This window comes from Lupinus angustifolius, chromosome LG07 (genome assembly GCF_001865875.1).
Source record: "Lupinus angustifolius cultivar Tanjil chromosome LG07, LupAngTanjil_v1.0, whole genome shotgun sequence".
NCBI classification, from domain to species: domain Eukaryota; kingdom Viridiplantae; phylum Streptophyta; class Magnoliopsida; order Fabales; family Fabaceae; genus Lupinus; species Lupinus angustifolius.
In genome coordinates, this window is record NC_032015.1 from 3,201,803 (window position 1) to 3,223,020 (window position 21,218).

Genomic DNA, 21,218 nt, shown 5'->3' on the forward strand with positions numbered 1-21,218 from the left:
AAGAGAGTGAGATATGATCTAGAAGCTTAAGTGGTTCAATTAAAGAGAAGAATGAATGCTTACATCTTTAAAAACATTATAATATCCAATGAGAGCTATTATATCAGGTTTTTCCTCTTTCTTTACCAATGTTATTTTCTATTTTCTACTACTAGTACTTACATTAAGTTTCATTATTTTTCATTTCTTAAACTATTCATTTAATATTATTTGTTAATTGCTTGTCTTAATGATAAAAAAAATAGAGTAATGAAAATATCAATACAAGAAAATAATAATTTTTTTCACAAAAATATTAAATATATTGTAAAAAGAATTGTCAATTTTTGAAGTTGTATGAAAATTAAACGAAATGAGACATTGGGCCAGGGCCCATGTTTGGCGTGACCATTACGTCCAAGTCTGCGTCATGTTTACGTTGACTTCAGTCTATATATTATTGTTCTACGTTCAAACATATAGACCGTGAGACATATAATGTTGTTGTTGAGGTGTGTGCTAGAGACAGAGAGAGCGAGAGATAGAGAATTTATGGCATTTCAAATATAATGTTATATGTCTCACTCTTCATGTCCCTTTTGGTACTTCCTCACATCACTATCAGATGACTCTTGTTCTGTTCTTTTTCTCAAACATGACCACCGTTCTTGTTTCCGAGGTTGTTGATGAAGAACTCTTAACACTCCCTGAATGTTCTACTTCAACTTCATTCTTTATTGCATTCTCTTCTTTCTTTCTTTCTCTTTTATAACTACACAAAAATCATTGCTAAGATTATAATGCCTTTGGAATCGCAGCGATTGCAGGAGAAGTGATTCAATTTCTTCGTGTCATTGTTTTGATGAATCATCACTAAATATAGAGAACTAATTCAATTCTTGTACGGATTCCTACTTTTCTTAGTGTTTCTCTCTCTTTCTTCCATTTCCCCGTTTTTTGTTTTAACTTTTCAATTTTTTTAACAACTCATTTCACCAAAGTGGCTTCTGTCAAGAAAATCTAAACCCTAAAATCTTGAGGCCATTTCTTCGGTTCTGTCACTTTTGGTACATGTGTGTTATATGTTGTGCTTCGGTTCTTGCTTTTCCGACAATGGTTGAAACTTGAATAGATATACAATTTGGTGAGTTTGAGGCATACTCCGACTATTTGTAAGTTCCCAGTTCTCTTTCTTTCTAGATTTTCATTCTTGTTTGACAGAGCTAACTCACTCTAATGGAATAACATTCTTAATTATTCAAGAATGTTCATTCTTGGTGGATTGAAATTGTGGGTAATCTTGTGATTTAGACCTGTTATAAATTATAGTCTGAGATTATTATTAAAGAAGAAGAACTATGATTTAACTATGCTTCTATTTTTGTTCAGGATCCTCAATAAGCTTTTATGTCCTCAAATTGATCTGAGATAAAATAAAGAGAGTGAAATAAAAATAAGTATCCATTAAAGTTTCACGTTGTGGGTTACATGTGTTTTTCTTGCTTTTTTACAATGGTTGAAACTTGAATACATATAGAGTTTGATGAAATTCAGACATGCTCCGGACATTTGTAACTTGTAAGTGCTACATATTTCTGAGTTGTCTTTCTTTCTAGATTTTCAATCTTATTGGATAGAGCTAACACACTCTAATGGAATAACATTCTCAATTATTCAAGAACTTCATTCTTGGTGGATTGAAATTGTGGGTAAACGGTTTTGGTAGAAATAGAGAGTAAGAGAAAGAGAATATGATTTCCTTACGTCGTTTTCCGATTTTATATTAGTGCCACAACTCCCTCTGCATCTTTTTGGAGCAATGTAGTACTTTTGCCTATTGTGTTTCTTTGTTTAGCCTTGTTGCTGCTTTTGCTTACCACATGGGGTGTTTTTTATGTTTGGCATATGCAGAATCATTTCTGATTTTAGTTCATCCAGACACAAGCTTATACAAAATGCTGATAATTGGATGTGAGGTATGATAATAATTATCTGTATACTCTGATTGTTAGTATTATCAATGTAATTATTATTTCTAATTTCGTAACTGTTAGATTGCAATTCAGAGTCAAATGAAATGTGTAAGATGACAAGGCCGAAGTGGTGAGAGTTGAATCTAGGTTGAGTGAGCCCATGTAGGGACAATTAGAAACTAGTGTTATTGTAGCTTCATATGGCTACCATCTAATGCCACAACTTATGAGACTAGTGGGGAAACATAAAGGGTTGAGAATGATTGCTGCGAAGTGGATACATTAGAGATGCTAGGATTGAGAAATTCCATATTGAATAAAAAATTGATTAAGAACTGTATTTAGCTCGATAAGGGTGAAAAGTAGATATCTTCTAAGAGAAAAGAAACTATGGTGGGCTTGCATTCAGATGTTTCTACTGCGTTGGTTAATGATTACAATGGCAACATGATTGCTGATGCTGGCCCTTGAAGCAATGTTGTAGGGACAAGCGAGTCATGTTCCCAAAGGATAAGGTAACTGTTATTTGCTAGCAAATGAGAGGGACTCAGTCTACAGTACACCCGAATTAGTATGAAATGAGAGTTATTATCCATTTCATACTTGAGCCTTTTGGCACTGTTGCATACTTGAATTGATGTTTCATAAAAGCAAGTTAGAGGGTGAACAACGGGAAACACAATAAAGTTTAAATGAGTGCTTGTATTGGGTTTTTCAATATCTAGTTAATGATAGAGCTTTAAAGTTTCACTTCATTTGATGATTATTTTGTCACAAGTATGTATTTGCAACTATGTTCTTGCTGTTATATTCTTTTAAGTTGAAGCTGTTGCTGCATCATTTGAGTTGGTAGCTCATTTTTTGCAATGAAAATAACCCTTAAATCCTGACTTCAATCGCCCTTATTCTATTCCACATAAGATGAGAATTGAGAACTAAGAAGTGGTAGAATAGTCGATCTGACCTATCTCAGTTTAGGGTTTAGGGTTTACAAATGCGTGGTATTACTCATTGAATTTAGTCTTCGTAACTAACAACATTTTTTTTTTCTTGTACCATGCAAATTTTACCATGGGACTGTTGCTGCTTTGCTAAAGCACAAACTTGACCGTGATGATTCTGTCATGCTTTTGGAATGGCATTTGAATTTTGAATGCAAGATAATAGAGGTGTACAAAATGTAGAATGATGCAAAAACTGAAGAAAGACGTTTATACCACATATGAAACTTATGTATGTGGCTGTTCAAAAGCTTCTGAATCATGAAGCAGGGTTTATTCCAATACAGGGGTAGCACCAAAAGTGGAATTGACCTATGCAGATATTTCCACCAAAAGTGAAGCAACTTCTGATTGAACTAGAGGAAGCGAAGAAGTTGAAAGCAGATAAGGTGTCGTGTAGAGTGGATTGCTTTTCTAGCCTTCATGCAATGATGTGATGAGAACAGAAAAGATCGATGGAGAAATATGTGATGGCGAAACATCAATTATTCCCAGTGGAGATGTAGCTCTTGCAATGCATAAATCCTACAGTTCGAATGTTCAGGATTGAGTTTCAGCATATGGTGTAATGAAGTGCAGCATATTACTTTCATATTACTTGGTTTGAAAAGGGTACGTTAAAAAGCCAAACTTTCCTTCTCTTTCTCCCTCATTATTTACAAGAAGTTTTCTTTCTTCAGGTTTGGTTTCTCTTCTTCACTGTCTCCTTACCCATTTCCATTCATAGCATGTTTCCTCACGGCCAAAACAAAGTTCAAATCTATCATTCACACATACTCATCTTCGAGTTTCTCACCTCTTTGGGTCACTCCTTGAAGTTCTAATTGTTAAAAACAACAGAATGAAATGGGAAGCCAATGGAGAAAAGTGAAGCTTGCACTTGGGTTCAATACTTGTGTTCACATTCCTAGAGATTTTGATGATTCTTCCTCATCACGCCGGCCGGTGACTCATCCGGTTACCACTAAAGCACTTTTAGACCATCCTCCTCACGTCTCCGGTTCCCCAAATCCCCTAAGGTCAGCAATTAGCAAACCCAACAAACTTTCTCCCATGTTGAAGTTAAAAAGATTCAATCTTTATCTTTTTTTCTAAATTATTGAATGAATCATCTTTAGATCTCTCACTTCGATTTTTTGACATTTTTATTTTATTCGTTAATTAGTTACCATATAGTTGAATCATTGAATGTTTATTGTTGAAAATTCGTCCTAGTACTTTTTTAACATCGTTTTCTGATTGGTGTTACTTAATTTTTTATGTCTATGGACACCAAACTTTGAGCTTATTTGATTTCCCTAGAATGGAGGCATCTAAGTAGGAATCTGTGGTAACGATGGGTTGCATTCTATTTCATCTTTTTATGCAATGACCTTAGTAGTGGACCTGCAATTGGGACGGAAACATGTAGGCAATCTTAGACACTAGTATGTAATAGTGAACTTTGCAAATGTTGCATTTATCTATGAATACTTTATTGAGGCACCGTTCAGATTTGCCATTTACTAGTAGACAATTGATGTATATCCCCATACATCAAGACATATGTGGCCACTATGGGATTTGGTTTGAATTTAGGAGTTAGGATTAAATGTTGCCACCAGTTAGGTTACTTTTTAAACAGTCTAATTTCAAGTCTAGGCTTTTGAACTTGAAAATTAATTTAAAATAATAGTGAAAGTATTAATGTGTGAAGGGGTGGGGGTATTGTTTTCATTCCTGACAAAGATTATAGATAGTTCGAAAAGGTCTTTAATGGATATCTTTGAAGAGAAAGGGAACTATGGTGAACATTGGTTATTGATTACAATGACAACATGATTGCTGATGTTGGCCCTTCCAGGAATGTTGTAGGACCTACGTGTCATGTTCTAAAAGGATAAGGTAACTGTTATTTGTTAGCGAATGATAGGGACTCAGTCTATAGTACATACACCAGGATAATTATGAAGAGTTTTTATCCATTCCATAGTTAGCCTTTTGATAGTGTTGCATATTTGTATTGATGTTTCATAAAAGCAAGAGAAATAGTGAAAGAAGGGAAACATAATGAAGTTTTAGTGAGTGCTTGTAAAAGTTGGGTTTTTCATTGTTTTGTTAACGATAGCGCTTAAACTTGCACTTCATTTGATGATTATTTTGTCACCGGTATGTATTTGCAACTACTATCTTGTTATGTTCTTTTAGTAATTTTGGTAAGAAGCATTTTGGCTGTTATAACCATTTAAGGTTCAGTTTCTTAGTATTGATTGTATTGCTTATGGGGGATGGACCCCATCGACAAATTTTATACCACTAATTAGATGATTTGCTTCCCCCACTCCTCAAAAATTTGGAAACAAGAGAGTCAAAAGTAACATTGTAAGGTCCAATATAATTGATTTTGATGTGTTCTTTAGTGTCTGTACTTGATGTTCTAATCAGACTGCATATCATCCATTGTATGTTATTCTTGCATTGGTCATAGTTTTTCAATGTTCAGTTCATATATATTCCATCTCATGCTTCTCCTTTTCTTTTGTAAAATTTTGGTATTGTTGACAGAATATTTGCGATCTCTAAAAATCAGATTTGCCTCAATTAATTGAATCAATCTATGCATATTATGAACATTTAGCAGGATTTTGTTTTAGCTGATGAATAAGGAAATACTAGGTTATGAATGAGTGTTATTGTTGCAATTTTTTCATTTGGGTAAAAGGTTGCTTATGTTTTCACTTGTGGCTGAGTTGGGATTACTATAGTATCTGACAATTAAGAACAGAAATGTGGGTAGGCATTCTATATTTAACAAGAATAAACCAAATTGATAGTTATTTAAAATTATCTAAGAGTCAAGGCCTAACAAAAAAAAGTGATAGTTTATTTACGTTTAAACTGTGTACATTCCTCTTTTTCCAAAAGTTCAATAATTTATTTGTTCACAACTCTCTAGAAAAAGTTTGAAGAAATGCCCAACCTTAGCTGCCAACTTGCATAAGTTGTCATGTTTGTGATTTTTTACCAAAATAGTTGTCATTGTTATAACAATATGCAAATATCTTGTTATTATGCATATTGTAGTGGTTATTTACTAATCCACAATTGTAGCATGAATAGCCACTTCCTGGTTATATAGAAAGCTATACATATTATCTAGGCACTTAGCTTATTAGTTCCTTAATATGTCACTAAGCACCTATTATGGAGCAATTATGTGTGATCTAAAGGTCTTCGTGGCAGTAGTATATGGTAGGATAATATACTCTTGTATGTGTGCTTTGAGGAATATCAATCCTTTTCTTTCAACAAATAGTTATGAAATTTTGATGAATTTCTTTTGTAAAAAAATTCAAATATTTTATTGGTCTTGATTATAGAATTCTTTGGCTGATACTGATCCTAGTTATGATTTGTGGAAATGATTTGCACTGGTCCATAATAAGGTTACAAGGACGTACAAGCAATGCCATCATCAAATGCAAATAGTGGTTTCATCCTTCGAATCAGTTGCGGGACTTAGTTCTGCTTCCCCTTACATCTCCTTGGCTCTCAAATCAGTATCAAGACATTTCAGATGCCTTAAAAATGCTATCTCATACCAGGTCAAGGTTGTATGTGAAGTCTTGGGAGAGGATTCATCCATACCAACCACTAGTGGTCAATTGACAATAACATTGCAAGACTAAGGTGCTTGGACCAAAGCTCTCAAAAGAACAAGTCTGGTGGAAGTAACATGGACGTTGTTGAATCACAACAACACATGTGGAGGCCACAAAGAGGCTTATCGGATCGCGCAGTTGACATAAGCTTGGTTATTTGAGCATTTTCTTCATCCGTATATGCCATCTTTGGCTATGTAGCCGGAATAATGTGAAATGACCCAAAAATGTGGTGATGATTAAGTTGTGGTTTTCTTTTGCTGTTCAATTTTCTTTTAAGGTACCCCACGGACACTGATAAACATATGCTGGCTTCTCAAACAGGTCTCTCATGAAACCAGGTTGGAGTCTACTCCTTTTGATTTCATGACCATGTCTATACTATTTATATTTGCTTGATTGAATTTGCATGTGACATTCTCTCGTGGTGACTTCTAAGCAGGTGCAGTCCATAGGCCAATTACTTGGGTACATACTTCTAGGTGGTGATTTGACAATGTATCGGGTATGTGAATGCTACATTGGATGAGCGGACACACTAGATAAGTTAGGATTATGATTGAATCTATTAGGGAGAAAGTTTAAATAGCTCCTATTGTAAAATATATAATAAACTAGTGTCTTAGATGTTTTGGGCATGTTGGAGGAGACCGTTCTCTCTTACAGGGAGCAGATCAAGGTTAGTGGGATAGATGGAGACCAAGAAAAAACTACATGCAAAATGATGATGAAAGATTTAGATGTCAATGTTTTGTTAAGAAACGGGTAGACATTTGCTGTCCCAAAACAATGTACCATTCCATGTGTCGTTGTTTCTCATTGGTTAGAAAAATAATTAATTATTAAAATTTGAATTTAAATATATTTTTTCAATCAATCATAATCACTGGCGCATTAAGTGATACACATTGTAGGACAGCAGATTTGCTCTCGGAGCATTGTAGTGCTAGCAGACTCCACCTAATAGGGGTCATTTTGGAGGGTATGATCCATGATAACCAGCTACAACAGGAGCAGGAGCATCAACTTTAGGGGTCATTTTGGAGGGTATGCTCCATGATTTTGTGGGTTGATTAAATACATGAATGATCATGATATATTATAAAAACTTGTGATGATCTTAATCATTGAGTAGTATCGGCATGTAAGGTATGTTATGAGATGTACTTGTGGTGATTCAGGAAAGCTCTGCCACCTCTTGAGAAGCTCAATCCTCAAGCAGTTGTCTACTTTTCTCTGGAAAAGGCGAGTTTACCTTGAATGATCTTAAGTCCAAAATTAATGCTCATGATCCTTCTAGTTTTGGAGATATTCAAAAGGAGGTTAAAAAATCTCTATTATGGTAAGTGCATCCATTCTACTTTGTATATTTTAACCTGGTCAAATATGCAATCTGCAGTCTTCACATTATGTGTCTCTCCCCTTCTAAGAAATGTTCCTTGTACATACAAATGCCGGCATGAAGCATGATATTGTTGCTGCTGACTTAATCCATTTTATGCTTATACTAAGTACTTTTTAGACTACGGGCATGTTCTTCTACTGTGAATGCCTTGAAGCTTTGTAGTAGTAAAAATATCTTCTCTTCTCATTTTAATCTAGTTGAGAAATGACCGGGTTTTGCCCATTCCTCGAAAGAAGTTTTTATGGGATCCCTATCTACCAAAATTTTGACTTCTGGTTCCGGCGAACGAATAATCATTGAGTCCTCCTCTTTCCGGACAACACATACAAAGAGACCCGCCAACATAAAACATAATTAGTGAACTTATGAGAGATGTTTATATTGAGTTTCTTTCTCTTTTAACACTCTAAAAACAGTCAATTTTTCTTCCCGCAGGGCTATAAAACTGTAACTTCACCACCTGTTTAAATTAGTCCACTTGACTTAGGTCCCAAGTATGTCAATAAGTTAGGAGCGGGATTTCAGGAGTATGGGAAGTTATGTGGTAAAAATTATTGTTAAGGGCAGCTGATATTTTGGCATAAACAGAGTCATGTGGAGTCTGATTGTCATTACCAGACATTGGTTCCTTTCATGCCAAGGCTCAGAAGCCATCAGGGCACTGCACTATGTTTATGGCCCAAGTAATGGTTACTTTTTTAATGTGTATTTGTGAAGTTCTTACTTATATATCTAATTGAGACTGTGTTTTTGAGAAAATAACAAATAGGACATGTTTATCTATAGGATACATTTTTTGTTTCTAATAAAGATTCTGATTACTATATTGAGGTGAAAAGCCAAGAAAAGTCATAGGCAAAATGTGTAAGAAATACTTAGAAATCAATGTTTTATCAATGAATATGATTTTATGATAGAACATTTTGGCATTGTTCAGTCCATTTAGCCATCTCACCTAGTGAATTAAGGTTTTGTTGTTGTATAAACAATGAATTACATATTTTAGCAGCCTGGTAGGAATTATTGGATTGAATGTTTTTCATGTGTTTCTTATTCATTTAGCCTCTTTCAGGTGTTTCTTATTGTTAAGGTTAGATTCTAAGGCTTTCACCTAAGTATGATGATGGCACTTGAATACATGAATAGAGCATTGTCCCAAGGCTTTATGATGCTAAATCTCTTTCACTTAACCAATGTGCACTACTTGCGCATTTTTTTTCTTGACTAGAAATTATAAATGACAGGTAATTTCATTCCATAGTAAACGGAAATCTTTATCCAATTGATCTGGTCCTTAGTTGTAATGCAAATGAGCATTTAAACACATATTGGCTTCAATTGCTTCATTTATTTTTTATTTACATGATTTTTTGGACACTCTATTAGAGGATAGGAGATGATGTGGAGGGAACATAGCACTCTGTTGCAGTAACAATTGATGACTTTAGATTTATGGTATGTGACCCTTTCATAACCCGACGGTAAAGTTCCTACTTATCATTTATTTATTATCCAAACAATTTCTAACATTAGAGAATTTAAAATTCACATGGTTCAAAATCCAGAATTCTTAGGATAAACGCGCTCCAAGAAAATTTACTATAACATATCTGGTTTCTGTAACAGTATCTGTGGGTATACATATTTAAAGGCATCTAGAGCAAATCAAACCGTTGATTTAGTAAAGTAGCTTTTGGAATTTATTTTCGAAACTGAATGATTTGACAGTTCAGATTAAAAGTCAAAGAATCAAGAAACTGAAATCATGCTATACTATGAGCTGTGTTTCCTAGCCTCCCTGTCAAAGAATCCAAGAGACCAAGATCAAGGAGTGAAGAAAAAAGAATGACAAATTTAAAGTTTGCAATGTGGATCCAATTTTTGAAAGCATTTTTCAACACTTTCACCTCTGCTGTTTTTTTTTTGTTTCAATTGAGTCTTTCCCCTATCTTATCGTTTACTCGTGGGGCTTAATTTTCTTGATAGGGACTAGCGTAGCTGCACCTTTGTTTGTCTTTCTATTCTTCTTTGGCTTAAAACTAGACTATTTTATAGAAATGCAATCGCATTGTATTTGAAGTGTAAAAGTTTCATATCAGTTTATTTCTTCCTTTTGTTTTTATGTATTTCCTTCTCCATAACTAAGAGGATCCTTTTGTTTTTTATTTAGTACAAGATTTTATATATATGCATCTGTTTTCCCGTTTTCTTAACTCCCCCGAAGTCCTTTTTGTTAACTCCCCCAAAGTCCATGCTTACAAATTCCTAGTTATTTGTTTATTCAAAGAATAACTTAAGACATACCTACTTAGGTGATTCAGAACTTGAAATTGTTAGGATAAACAGACTCAAGCAATATTTATTATAACGCGAACGGCTTTTATGACAGTATGGCTATACAAGTAAAACCCATGTTTGTATATAACACATAAAATTGCTGTTTTCAGCAAGATAGAGTATAATTTTTGCAATTATATTTGGAGAAGTGAATTAAATTATTTGTCAGTTTAGATTAAAAGTAAAATAATCAACAAACTTACTCACCAATTCACATTTAATTACATGCCTACAGTCACGCTACACCATGAGCTGCTTTTCTTGTCCCCCTAAGGAATCAAGAGTTGAGAAAAATAAGAGAAAGGTGACACAAGTATCAAAAATGTTTTATTGCACCCAAATCTATGACATTACCATATAAATAAAAATAAAAATTTTAAAAATAAAATATAATATTTTTATATTAATTTTTAATCTGATTAGTTCGAGATAGGAAATAAGAAAATAGAGCAAGTATGTACATACCCAACACTTCCTAGTCCTACCAATATCATTCTATATGCTTTTACCCACTGTTTCTCATCTTATAAATTGGTAACAAAAGCAAGCCAGAGACAGAAAGAAAAACAATTTTGCACACAAATGGCTAGAGTAGCAGGCATTTTTCTATGTCTTCTGATTGTAATGATGGATGTTGCTGCTGGGATTCTTGGCTTTGAGGCTGAAATAGCACAAAACAAGGTATGCTTAAAACTAACTCTACTTTTTGAAATGCATTTAAGAAATAAGTGTACAAGCCTACAAGGGCATCTTTAATGCAGTGGAATATACATTAAACTGAAGTAGTTGTTTTTCTTAACAAACAGGTTAAGCATTTAAGACTGTGGATATTTGAGTGTAGAGAGCCAAGTCATGAGGCCTTCATGCTTGGGTTGGGTGCAGCAGTATTTTTGGGACTAGCACACGCTTTAGCCAACTTGCTTGGTGGCTGCAGTTGTATTTGTTCTCAACAAGAGTTTCAGAAGGCTTCCTCCAATAGGCAAATCTCACTTATTTTTCTTATTTTAACTTGGTAATGTATCTCTACCTCTACTACTGGTTTGCATTTGTACATTTATTAAGAGTAGTAATTTGAGTTTTGGAAGAGAAAGAATGAAAATGGAAGACTTGAAAACCATGAATGCACTTGTGAGATGGCTCCAAACCCTTCTATTTCCCTTCATTTTCCTCTAAAACTTAACTTGTAAACGGACCCTAAGGGTGTTAAGAACAACTTCTTTGGATTAATAAAACAACTTATGAAACTAGTTTATGACCCTCATATAAGTTGTTTTTATCTTATTTCAATATGCTTACCAAAGATGTTTGTAAAAACAAGTTTTTTTTATAAAAGTTTATAAATAAGCACTTAATGAAGCTTATTTTGGTTGTGTTGTAATCAGGGTGGTTTTGGCCATTGGAATGGCCACACTGGTGATAGGAACTATGTCAAACAACAAGTCAGATCGGTCCTGTGGTTTCACACACCATCATTTCTTGTCCATTGGGGGGATCTTGTGCTTTGTTCATGGCCTACTTTCTGTTGCATATTACGTTTCTGCCACTGCCTCTGTTGATTAGTGAGTAAGATAAAAAATCTGGAAATCACTCATTCCTGCTTTAGACCTTTAGTGGTTTTTAGAGTTTGGCATTTTTCTAAAGTTGCTTTACAGAATATGTCCAAGACTTTCATGCTTCTTGTACTAAAAAATGGGAACATGCTATCATTTTGAGATGACCAAACTACCCTCTCCAGTGAATCTATCATGTATCACTGTTCAGGTAGTTTTTATTACCGTAGCCATTGAGTTACCTGTCACATTGCTTTGGGGGAGGGGGGAATTAGATAACCTAAGATGTTAAGTGAAAATTGGCTATACAGAAAAAAGTGGGTTTTTATATTGACCTTAATTTCTCCCATCTTTTTATTTGTATTTCACTCTTCATCTTCTTTAACATATAGGTCCATAATACTAATATGTAGCAACTAGAACTATCGTTTTAGCTGAATTTATTTCAGAAAAAAGGTGTTTTTGCCCCATTCTTTCATTCATTGCAATACTAACTTCTCACTCTTGTTTGCAATCCTCTCAAACAAAAAACAAAATCATCCCTCTAATAAAATCATGAATTGTCTCTTGTAACCTGAAAATCATTTGTTCAAATCTTAAAAATAATATCTTCGCTTTCAAGGGTAGAATTGTGCACATCTACTATTCTCATACTCTACTAGGCGAGAACCAGTATATTGGACCCTCCTTTTTTATATATTTAAGAACCACCTAAATATTGCCTAAATTTTTTACAACTTGCCAACTGAACTAAACCTCATTACCTAGTCTTCCTTACAAAGGGAGCATATTTGGAGTAACTTATATTTAGACGATAGTGAAGAACAGCTAAGTTTCATTGTAGCCACACTTCTTGTTTTGGATGTTTTATAACAATGAAGGGAAATGGATAGGTGTTACAACTACTAACTATCAACCCACTTTTTTTGTTACCTCTAAGTTGTTTGAATAAACCAAAGAGGAACCTTGATAAGTTCAGCCAAACCATAGAAACTATTTCACTTTTCATTTCTGCTCAAAGTTCAGACATTAAGTCAATAACATCCATCAATTAAGTAGGAGTAAAAAAACAAACAAGAAATTCACATATGTTACTCCCCATTCTTCATATGTTCTAGTTGGTTTCAGGATTTGAAGGTTTGATAAGACATAACTCCATACTAGACATTAGATAACTCAAAATCTGATCAGGAGACAGGCAATGATAATATACATATTTATATCCCTTTAGAAATCAGATGCTATTGTTATAGCACACAGAAATTTCGTTGTCAATATATATCAAGCTAGGGGCTTCTGTTTACTTAACTTTGCTGGTAGTCGCACCTGCCTTGTGGTGAAGTAGTAGAACAATACACTTCCAATTCAAAACCAGTACATAGATAACTGTATAGCAATGCTATGTTGTGAAATCATCATCGTCATCATCAGAGCTAGAGTAATCCACTCTTCTCTCTGCAATTGCTGGGAATAATCTCCTATGTAGATCAGCAGGTGATGGGTTTTGGCGAGCTGTGTCAGGTGAAGATGGCGTTGATGGAGCCTCTAATTTCTTGTACGAAGCCTTAGCTTCCTTCATAGTTGTGTCCTTCACCTCTTTGCATACCTTGTCCAATATTATCAAGAAGTCGCGCACAATCAAAAACAAACGCAACCCTTCATCTTTTCCTGCATTCCCATGGAAGTAGTCTGCTGTGCTCTTAACAAGAGCCATTATCCTCTTCTCTTCCTCTACCAGCCATGTCACATCATCTCTTGCTTTCTCTACAAACTTTTCCATGCATTGCTTGAACTCACTGTCTTCTTCGATATCCTTCAACTCATTGTTTAGAAACTCTCGAGTCTTTATCAATGCGTAGCTAAGTTTTGACACTGTATCAGTGAGTGCATCTCCATCTATAACTGCAGCTTTTTTCACATCACCAAGTTCATTGCTTAATCCTGAAACTACTTGGAGGCCAAGTCGCCGATAGTGTTCTGCAGATTCTTCACTTCCCTCCTCAAAACAATCTTCTGTTGCTACACTTGACTCACTTCTACTTGCTCTGTCTGTCCTCACTGCTCTTATCCCCTCAGAACGTATAGTCTCTTGTACCACAAAGTGTAACAGTGTTGTCTTGCCATCTGTTCCTTTTACATCTGAGAGTTTCAGAAGTGTGTCAAGCCTAAATGCTTGAGCACCACCACGATAGGTACCATCATTCATGCGGTTTCCAGTTTTAAGAACTGCTTCTAGTAGTTTCATGAATAACCTGCTTTTTCGGAGTTTGTTGCAAGCAACCTACAACACATATGCAACAATCATTAGCATATAAGCACTTACTTTTTTCCTAGAATAATAACCAAACTCATTAATGCTTGCAACTCATATGTATCTTAATTCTCCAACATCATATATCAATCTACATGCAGATGTTCTTATATTATATTTGTATATGAAAGGATTAGTACATAAAGAATTGCTACGGTGCCCTGAAGATCATGCTACCTAAGGTGATTTTCAAGTATATTTAAAGAATGCTGATCTCATAATAAATGTAAAATTGTACAGTACATTATATAACTGGAATGCTGGACCACAATAAATAAATAAACAAAAGAACAAAACATAGGGGTTGGTCTTTAGGTACTCATAATGCCGTTATCCAATAAAAATATAACATTGTAATAGTTCATTAACAAATTGTTGCGCGTGTTATATTCATATATCGGAAAAATTTATCACATAAGCTCTGTCCTTAAAAAAATGGATGCTAGAGTATAATACCTGGGTAAAACAAAATAATAGATTGAGATTCAAAATAAACATAGAAGTCTCAGTCTCACCTCCAATGTTGCAAAAGACTCTTTAATGCTTGTAGACTCTTCTGGAAGGATAAACATGAACATAAGAGCTTCAAGGCGTTTGAAAGCAAATGGAATGTCAACCAAGAGTTTGAGAAACCTCTCTGCTGGGCCAAGTTGAGAAAGTTCTCCTGTGAATAACCTGAGCTTCAGTTCCTCTTCTGATGTTGGTGCCATCTTCAACAATGTTTGGATGAGCTCAACAGGAATCTCGTTACCTGATTCAACCCACTTATCATATGTAGTTCATGTTGTAAAATGCAAATGATAATCTCTGATAAATGCTAGAAATATATATATGCTTTTGATTTCTGAATGCTAAATTTAATGAAGCAAATCATAATCTAGAGGAACAGTATGTATTGGTATCTTCAATATATATATATGTCAACCGAACAGTATGTAATGCTAATAAGCAATACTACTACACTACTTGCATTAAGTAACATAGGAGCTTCCTTGACATTTGAGGATGTATTAATCAATGAGCATAGAATAAGATCATATGCAAAAAAAAAAATTCTGAATATGATAAGGCTCAACATTTGAATATATAGTAAAAATCATACACTTATTAGTTATTATAAAAACTATTACTTATTGGAACATAAGGCTGAAGGCTCAAATTCTTAAAGCTCAAGATTTATTTAGTTTGCAATTTAATTTTAGTCATTCTCCAGAGAGAGAGTCACCTTCTTTCAAAGCATCGATAACTTCTGCTGTTGTCACATTCAGGGCTCGTAAAAGAATTGATAAGTTCTGTGCTTTCTTAGGTTCAATAATCTGAATATATTGTACTGAAGTATCAACAGCTGGTGAATCTTTTTTCCTTTCATTTCTGTTCTGATTGGTGCAGCCAAATAATGATTCCATTTTTTCCTCATTGAACCTGAGAAGTTAAATGACGAAAGTCAGTATAATCACGTTGTTATATTATACTTTGCTCATTCAGTGAAACTTTTATCTTTGCCAATACTTATAATGTTCTTACACAAATGACCCTGCGTTGATCTCATGCCACACCATTGATTGATCAGGTTTTGCAGCAACCTTATCCCAGAAAAATGGCTTCAGTTTTGGTTTTGGAGCACCAGATTCACCACCCTCACTAGAATGTCCATCTTTAGGATGAAGTGGTGCAAGTTTATTTTTACCATTGATGGGCTTTGGAGGAGCAGGTGGTGGATGACCTGCTCTTGGTGGTGGCGGCGGTCGAGGAGCAAGAGCAGGCAGCTTTGGAGGTGGTGGTGGCGGCGGGCTAGGGGCTGGAGGGGCTTGTTCTCCAGTAGGAGGTGCTGGTGTTTCTCCCTTACCTTCCGATGATGATATTGTCTCAACCAATGAGTTATTGTTATATTTAGCCTTGATGGACAAATTTCCAGCATTAGAAGGGTCCTTCCCATTCTTAATACTAGAACTTCCCTTATCAGTATTTCCCAAACGAATAACCTTCTGTGAACCTGAAGTAAGAAAGAAACATAGAATCTTTGATTGAAAGAGAAGACCAATTGTAATGTTTCACTATCACATATAGTAGGATTAAAAGGTACTAAAATAGTCTCATTTTTGCCAGAATGAGTTGACATTGTTATTATCTCTCTCATAGATAAAGGAAAATGTTTCTAGAACATCAAAATAGGACACTACAAAATCTTGTTTTTCTTTTCTAATGTATTTTGCAATACCTACAAAGAGGACTAAAAGTAAATTAGATATAATGGTGCCAAATAAGATGTTCAAGTAACATGACTCTTCAACATTTTTCCAACAGTATAGCCTTACTCTAATAGGAAAAAGTAAAATGCCAAAACATAAGCATACCACTAGAATAATCCTTTGAGGTTAATGCGAGTAAAGGCCTATTATCTTTGTCAACTTTGTTGCTTTTAATCTCCCGATAGCAGAGGAACAAGCCTATCAAGATTATAACTCCTGCTATACCAGCAGCAATAATAATTGTTCTCTTATTTTTTTCATCATCGTTGTGAGGCGGAGGATCAGGAGCATATAATACAGGTGGAAAATTCCCAAAACTAGGAGGAGGTTGAGGTTGGCGTGGTGATGGCGGAAATGGTGAAAACATGTTGGGAGGGAGTGAAAAACCATCACCGGATTGATCTGGAGTTGGTGATGGTATAGTAGAACTGGCTGGTGATGGACCATGATTAGGCGTTTCCAATGCAGGTCCAGGTGGTGGAACATCAAAAGGGCTTGGTGGAAACTGATCATTTGGTGACTCAGCAATCAAATTTCTTCCATGATCAAAGGATGATCCAGAATGCTTTGACAACAAATATCTAGAGCCAGTTTTCACTTCAGAAACAGGATCAGAAGGACTGCTTGTTGATCTTATTATACAATCCAAAAAGTTTCTTTTCACATGAAGTGGCTGGGACTTCGTTTTTTTGTGTATGTTATTTTCTGTTAAAAGAATAGACCTTATGTCACTGCTTCCTTCCAGTGGATGCCAGTAAAAATCTCTGACAATATCGTTTTTCATATCTAACAATTCTTTCCTGCAATGTTTCCATACTACATCTTCCTGCATCAATCAAATGAGAGAAGAACGCAATTCAGTATAGTTCAGAAGATAAAACAACATGTCCTATAAGTCCATTAGTCCAGCTGCCATACTTAATTACAAAGCCATATAACTTGGAATTCTGTACAATCACTATCATTCCTCATCCAAAAAGGTGAAAAATGGGGCAGAGGCATGGTCCATTATATAATCAATGTATTATTAACAATAAACTCCGGAAGAGTAATGTTAATCCTTTCCACCAATTATTAATCTGCCCGTAAATTTCTTACAACAAATCATTTCTCAGAGTACACTGTGCAGTCAATAATGGATTTAAAGTGCTTCATTTCTTCTAAAGGAGTTATTACTTCCGTGAAGTGCGCTCACCAGGTAAGCATTTTTTACATTGTTACAAGATTTTCTTTAAGGTACTAACCTAAACTTATAACAGATGGAAAAATGTGGGATGACAAATTTAGTATGCAATACAAAAGGTTAATAAGAGAACTTGTTAAACTAAATATGGTTATACTATTTATTCCTGGTAAATAGTAGTATAGTACTAACAGGTTAGACTAAAGCAGATTTAACAGAATTCAGATGAATTAAACTTGGACAATTGGACCTATTATTTGTAATACAAACAAGTTACTCTAAACTTTAAAGCCTATGCATCACATTAGTGTATATGCATGTAGTACATACGCAAGAATCAAGTTTCAATAGTTTAAGATAAACGGATGAAAATCAGGGTAAATTTTGCATCACAGCAAAAAAAACACATGGAATTATCAACAAAACCTGGTCGAAAGATGGCCAATTACTATGAAATCAAACAGAAGAAACAGCTAAGAAATTCAAAAGAAGAGACACATATGCACAAATGGGGTACCTGATTATCATGTAAATGAAGGGACGATGATGAAAACGCAGCAGCAGAAGCATGTTTAGAAAAACCATCGTCCTCCCCCCTCTTCCCCTCTGAGCCCCCATTGGCCAACGCGCAAAGAAGAGTGACATAAACAACCGCATAATTCATCGTCCTTGTCAATTCCATTATTTCTATTTCTTCCAAATTCACCAAAAACCCAAGCGCATGATTCCCTTTTCATATCTCATTGAACTTGAAAAATACAATATCACTTATGTATACATGCAATATCCAAATTTGGCAGGTTTTACTCAGCCTCGAAGGTTGGATATGCCTTATTAGAATCTCAGAATCAGGTTGAAACGTTACAATATAATCAGAGAAAATCACAACGTATCAGAATTCAATGGATGAATATTTGATGATGGTATAACAATAATGCAACGTGGTATCTGGGGAGAAACCAATCAAATGAACGTACGTGAAAGAAGAAACCAATGCATGCAAAGGTGTGAAATTTGTGAGTGTGATATTTGTTTTGTTGAGATATTATTATTGATTTGAAATTGCAGTGCAAGAATTTGGGACGCTGAGAATTTTGTTCATTAGAAAAATATTTCTTTGGGTGTGGGGGTGGAGGAGGGGGGCGTCAGAGGAGAGAGAAAGACAACGATGCCATTCAAGTCCTAAGAGAGAGAGACGTGAGGACAACAATGTGGGGACACCTATGATGTCATGTCTTTCATGATTCTTTTGCTTTCATACCCCCAAAATATGACATTTTACCATAATTTACCAATTAGTTTCTTTTTCATCTGACCCTCCCTCCCTCCCTTTCCACTTAATGTAGTTTTAAAAACTTACCTGAGGTTAAATTATCAAATTTTAATAACTATATAAGTTCTATAGTGTCTTCCGAGTGTTAATGAGTTCGTTAGATTAAAAATTAATAATTTGATTTCTAGGAGGGTTGAGGATGGTACCCTTGATACCCAAAAAAATATCATCATATCATAAACTATATTTATATAAAAATATATATTTGCCACTCCAAAGATAGCAGTTACAAGAACAAAATTGCATAAATGTTTAAGACTATTCAAATTATGCAGCAAAAATGTAAAAATACTTGGATTATGTTGCCTTGTGCGTTGTCACCACTGCCAGTGAGCGCTACCTATTATTGCTAAAGCACTTGTGTCACTTGCCGCAAGAGCGTTGACATCACTTGCTATTTGTGTACTATTGCTGCTTCTGCTGCTTGTGGGGTGCCATGAACACCATTAGTGTGCCATAGAAGATATATATGAAGATGAAGGAAGCATGCCATGAACAGAGAAAGAGAATATGTTCATGGTGAGGAAGATGAAGTGAAGCAAACCTCGAATAGAGAAGGAGAGGCACCGTTTCGTGGTTCTGTTGTTTTAGATTTGTTCGCGTTTTGTCGCGAATGATACAAATTCAATTCTAAATCATGGGATTGTAATTCAAGCCCCAATTCCATCACCAAGGAATATAAATCTTTTTGTTTCTTATTAATAGTAAATAATTAACATATTATTAGCTAATCCATAAGATTTATATTCCTCCTAATGAGAGCCTCCTCATGTAACTTAATTATTAGTTATTATTATCCCATAAATATTCTTAATTTTTAAAGTAATGTGCTATATACCGTCCTTTTTACAAAAATGCTATCCTATGATAACAAGGAAAATGTTTGGTTCCAGCAAAGTAGTTGTTAAGAAATTTAAAAATATACATTCAAATATATTAGGAATTAAATAAATCTTTTCAGATAAAATATGTTTGTTATTTTATTCCTTTAAATTTTTTTAGAGAATCTTAGTGAGGGGCAAATATTTACTTTATTTTGTATATACATTTAATGCTATCCTATGACTTACTAATTAAATTATCATTAACTTGTTCATCATTCACAACATATATAATCGACAACATGTAAATCTGCTCTTCCCGAACATGTCTCAAACCACTCACAATGACATAAGAATAGACAAAGTCATTATTTTTTAATTGATGTGACATATTATGATTGGTTTGAGACAGTATGATTGATTTGAGACAAATTTTTGAACATGCTTAAGGACAACAGATAATTGTCTCATTTTACATGCAAGTAAACATTGTTTTATGGAAGTTCTCAAACAATCATTAACAATTCAATAATCGAATTAGACCCATTTTAACACCCATAATATATGTTTTTAGTGTCAACTCATATTGAGGCCGGCAGGGTTGGAATTTTTAGAAATGATAACAGTAATTTCATTGCTTGCTTTGTTGATTTCTTTGAGATAAAGGATGGTCTATATGCCGAGCTTAATGCAACAATGATGGCTATGGAGTTTGCTTTGGTTAGAATGTGATTCTTCTCTATTGGTAGATATGTTTAAGGGTGAGGCAGAGGTGCCTTGGAAGCTTACAACTAAGTGGTGCAGATGCAGAAGCAGCTTCTCTTCCATTGATTTTCAAGTCTCTCACATTTTTAGAGAATGAAATACTTGTGTGGATAGGCTAGCTAAGTTTGGTGTAAACTCAAAGACTTTCACTTGGTGGAATGAGATTCCTACTTTCATTCATTATGAATTTTCTAGAAATTGGTTGCTCCTCCTCAACTATAGGTTAAAAAACATGTAAAGTTACTCTTTGGTTTCTTGATCAATTTCATTAATAATATATATGGTGCTTAGGCACTTTCCATAAATAAATAAAATGTTAAACCATATTGAGTTGTATTTAGGTTGCACTTAGGAATATCCCAACCATGCTTGATTATATAACAAATTTAGATTGCTTTTTTAAAATTAATTAACACATTTTTGTTTATTGTTAAAATTAGCTTATTTTTATGTAAACTTGTAGTAAAAAATCATAAACCTCTATACTAATTAATATGTCATTATTATTGTCATAAATTAAAAATAGTTATCTCATTACAAATTCTAATAACTTATTTTTTATTTGTATTTTTTAGTGATGTAACTGATTTTTATCAGTAGCAAAGAATAAGTATAGAAGATTTTGACTGGTATGAAAAGCCATCTTGAGTTTAAGCCCTGTATTAATGTT

General features: G+C 34.4%; 2 protein-coding genes and 2 long non-coding RNA genes across 7 annotated transcripts; 2 read left to right on the plus strand and 2 right to left on the minus strand.

Moving 5' to 3' along the window:
* Window positions 1,157–20,712, minus strand: LOC109351798. Its single transcript, XR_002108287.1, has 3 exons — window positions 20,699–20,712; window positions 6,330–6,334; window positions 1,157–1,278 (listed from the first exon to the last, which is right to left on the minus strand). It is a non-coding gene; the product is annotated as an uncharacterized LOC109351798 (long non-coding RNA).
* LOC109351796 lies at window positions 1,286–10,097 on the plus strand. 3 transcript variants are annotated; one of them, XR_002108284.1, is made up of 6 exons: window positions 1,286–3,565; window positions 3,634–3,972; window positions 6,379–6,935; window positions 7,037–7,641; window positions 7,776–7,936; window positions 9,386–10,097. It is a non-coding gene; the product is annotated as an uncharacterized LOC109351796 (long non-coding RNA). The 3 variants fall into 3 exon arrangements; XR_002108285.1 differs by lacking the exon at window positions 9,386–10,097 and having other exon boundaries at window positions 1,286–1,955; window positions 3,050–3,565; window positions 7,776–8,398; XR_002108283.1 differs by lacking the exon at window positions 9,386–10,097 and having other exon boundaries at window positions 7,776–8,398.
* LOC109351793 lies at window positions 10,865–12,058 on the plus strand. Its single transcript, XM_019593420.1, has 3 exons — window positions 10,865–11,017; window positions 11,143–11,348; window positions 11,719–12,058. Exons 1-3 carry the CDS (start codon window positions 10,919–10,921, stop codon window positions 11,894–11,896), a joined length of 483 nt encoding a protein of 160 aa, XP_019448965.1. The 5' UTR covers window positions 10,865–10,918; the 3' UTR covers window positions 11,897–12,058.
* LOC109351792 (formin-like protein 3) lies at window positions 12,913–18,919 on the minus strand. 2 transcript variants are annotated; one of them, XM_019593419.1, is made up of 7 exons: window positions 18,147–18,919; window positions 16,552–17,272; window positions 15,722–16,190; window positions 15,423–15,619; window positions 14,713–14,948; window positions 13,278–14,167; window positions 12,913–13,241 (listed from the first exon to the last, which is right to left on the minus strand). In XM_019593419.1, the coding sequence occupies exons 1-6, from the start codon at window positions 18,309–18,311 to the stop codon at window positions 13,286–13,288; spliced, it is 2,670 nt and encodes an 889-aa protein (XP_019448964.1). In that variant the 5' UTR covers window positions 18,312–18,919; the 3' UTR covers window positions 12,913–13,241; window positions 13,278–13,285. The 2 variants fall into 2 exon arrangements, with proteins under 2 accessions (XP_019448964.1, XP_019448963.1); XM_019593418.1 differs by having other exon boundaries at window positions 12,913–14,167.

Bases quoted from the DNA above. Each gene is read 5' to 3' on its own strand.
- LOC109351793 (XM_019593420.1), top strand. From the start codon at position 10,919: ATGGCTAGAGTAGCAGGCATTTTTCTATGTCTTCTGATTGTAATGATG. The intron at 11,018-11,142 runs GTATGCTTAAAA...CTTAACAAACAG, and splicing joins CTGAAATAGCACAAAACAAG to GTTAAGCATTTAAGACTGTG. The intron at 11,349-11,718 runs GTAATGTATCTC...TGTTGTAATCAG, and splicing joins ATTTTTCTTATTTTAACTTG to GGTGGTTTTGGCCATTGGAA.
- LOC109351792 (XM_019593419.1), bottom strand. From the start codon at position 18,311: ATGGAATTGACAAGGACGATGAATTATGCGGTTGTTTATGTCACTCTT. The intron at 15,620-15,721 runs GTAAGAACATTA...TTAACTTCTCAG, and splicing joins ATCAACGCAGGGTCATTTGT to GTTCAATGAGGAAAAAATGG. The intron at 14,168-14,712 runs GTGAGACTGAGA...TATGTGTTGTAG, and splicing joins AGTCTTTTGCAACATTGGAG to GTTGCTTGCAACAAACTCCG.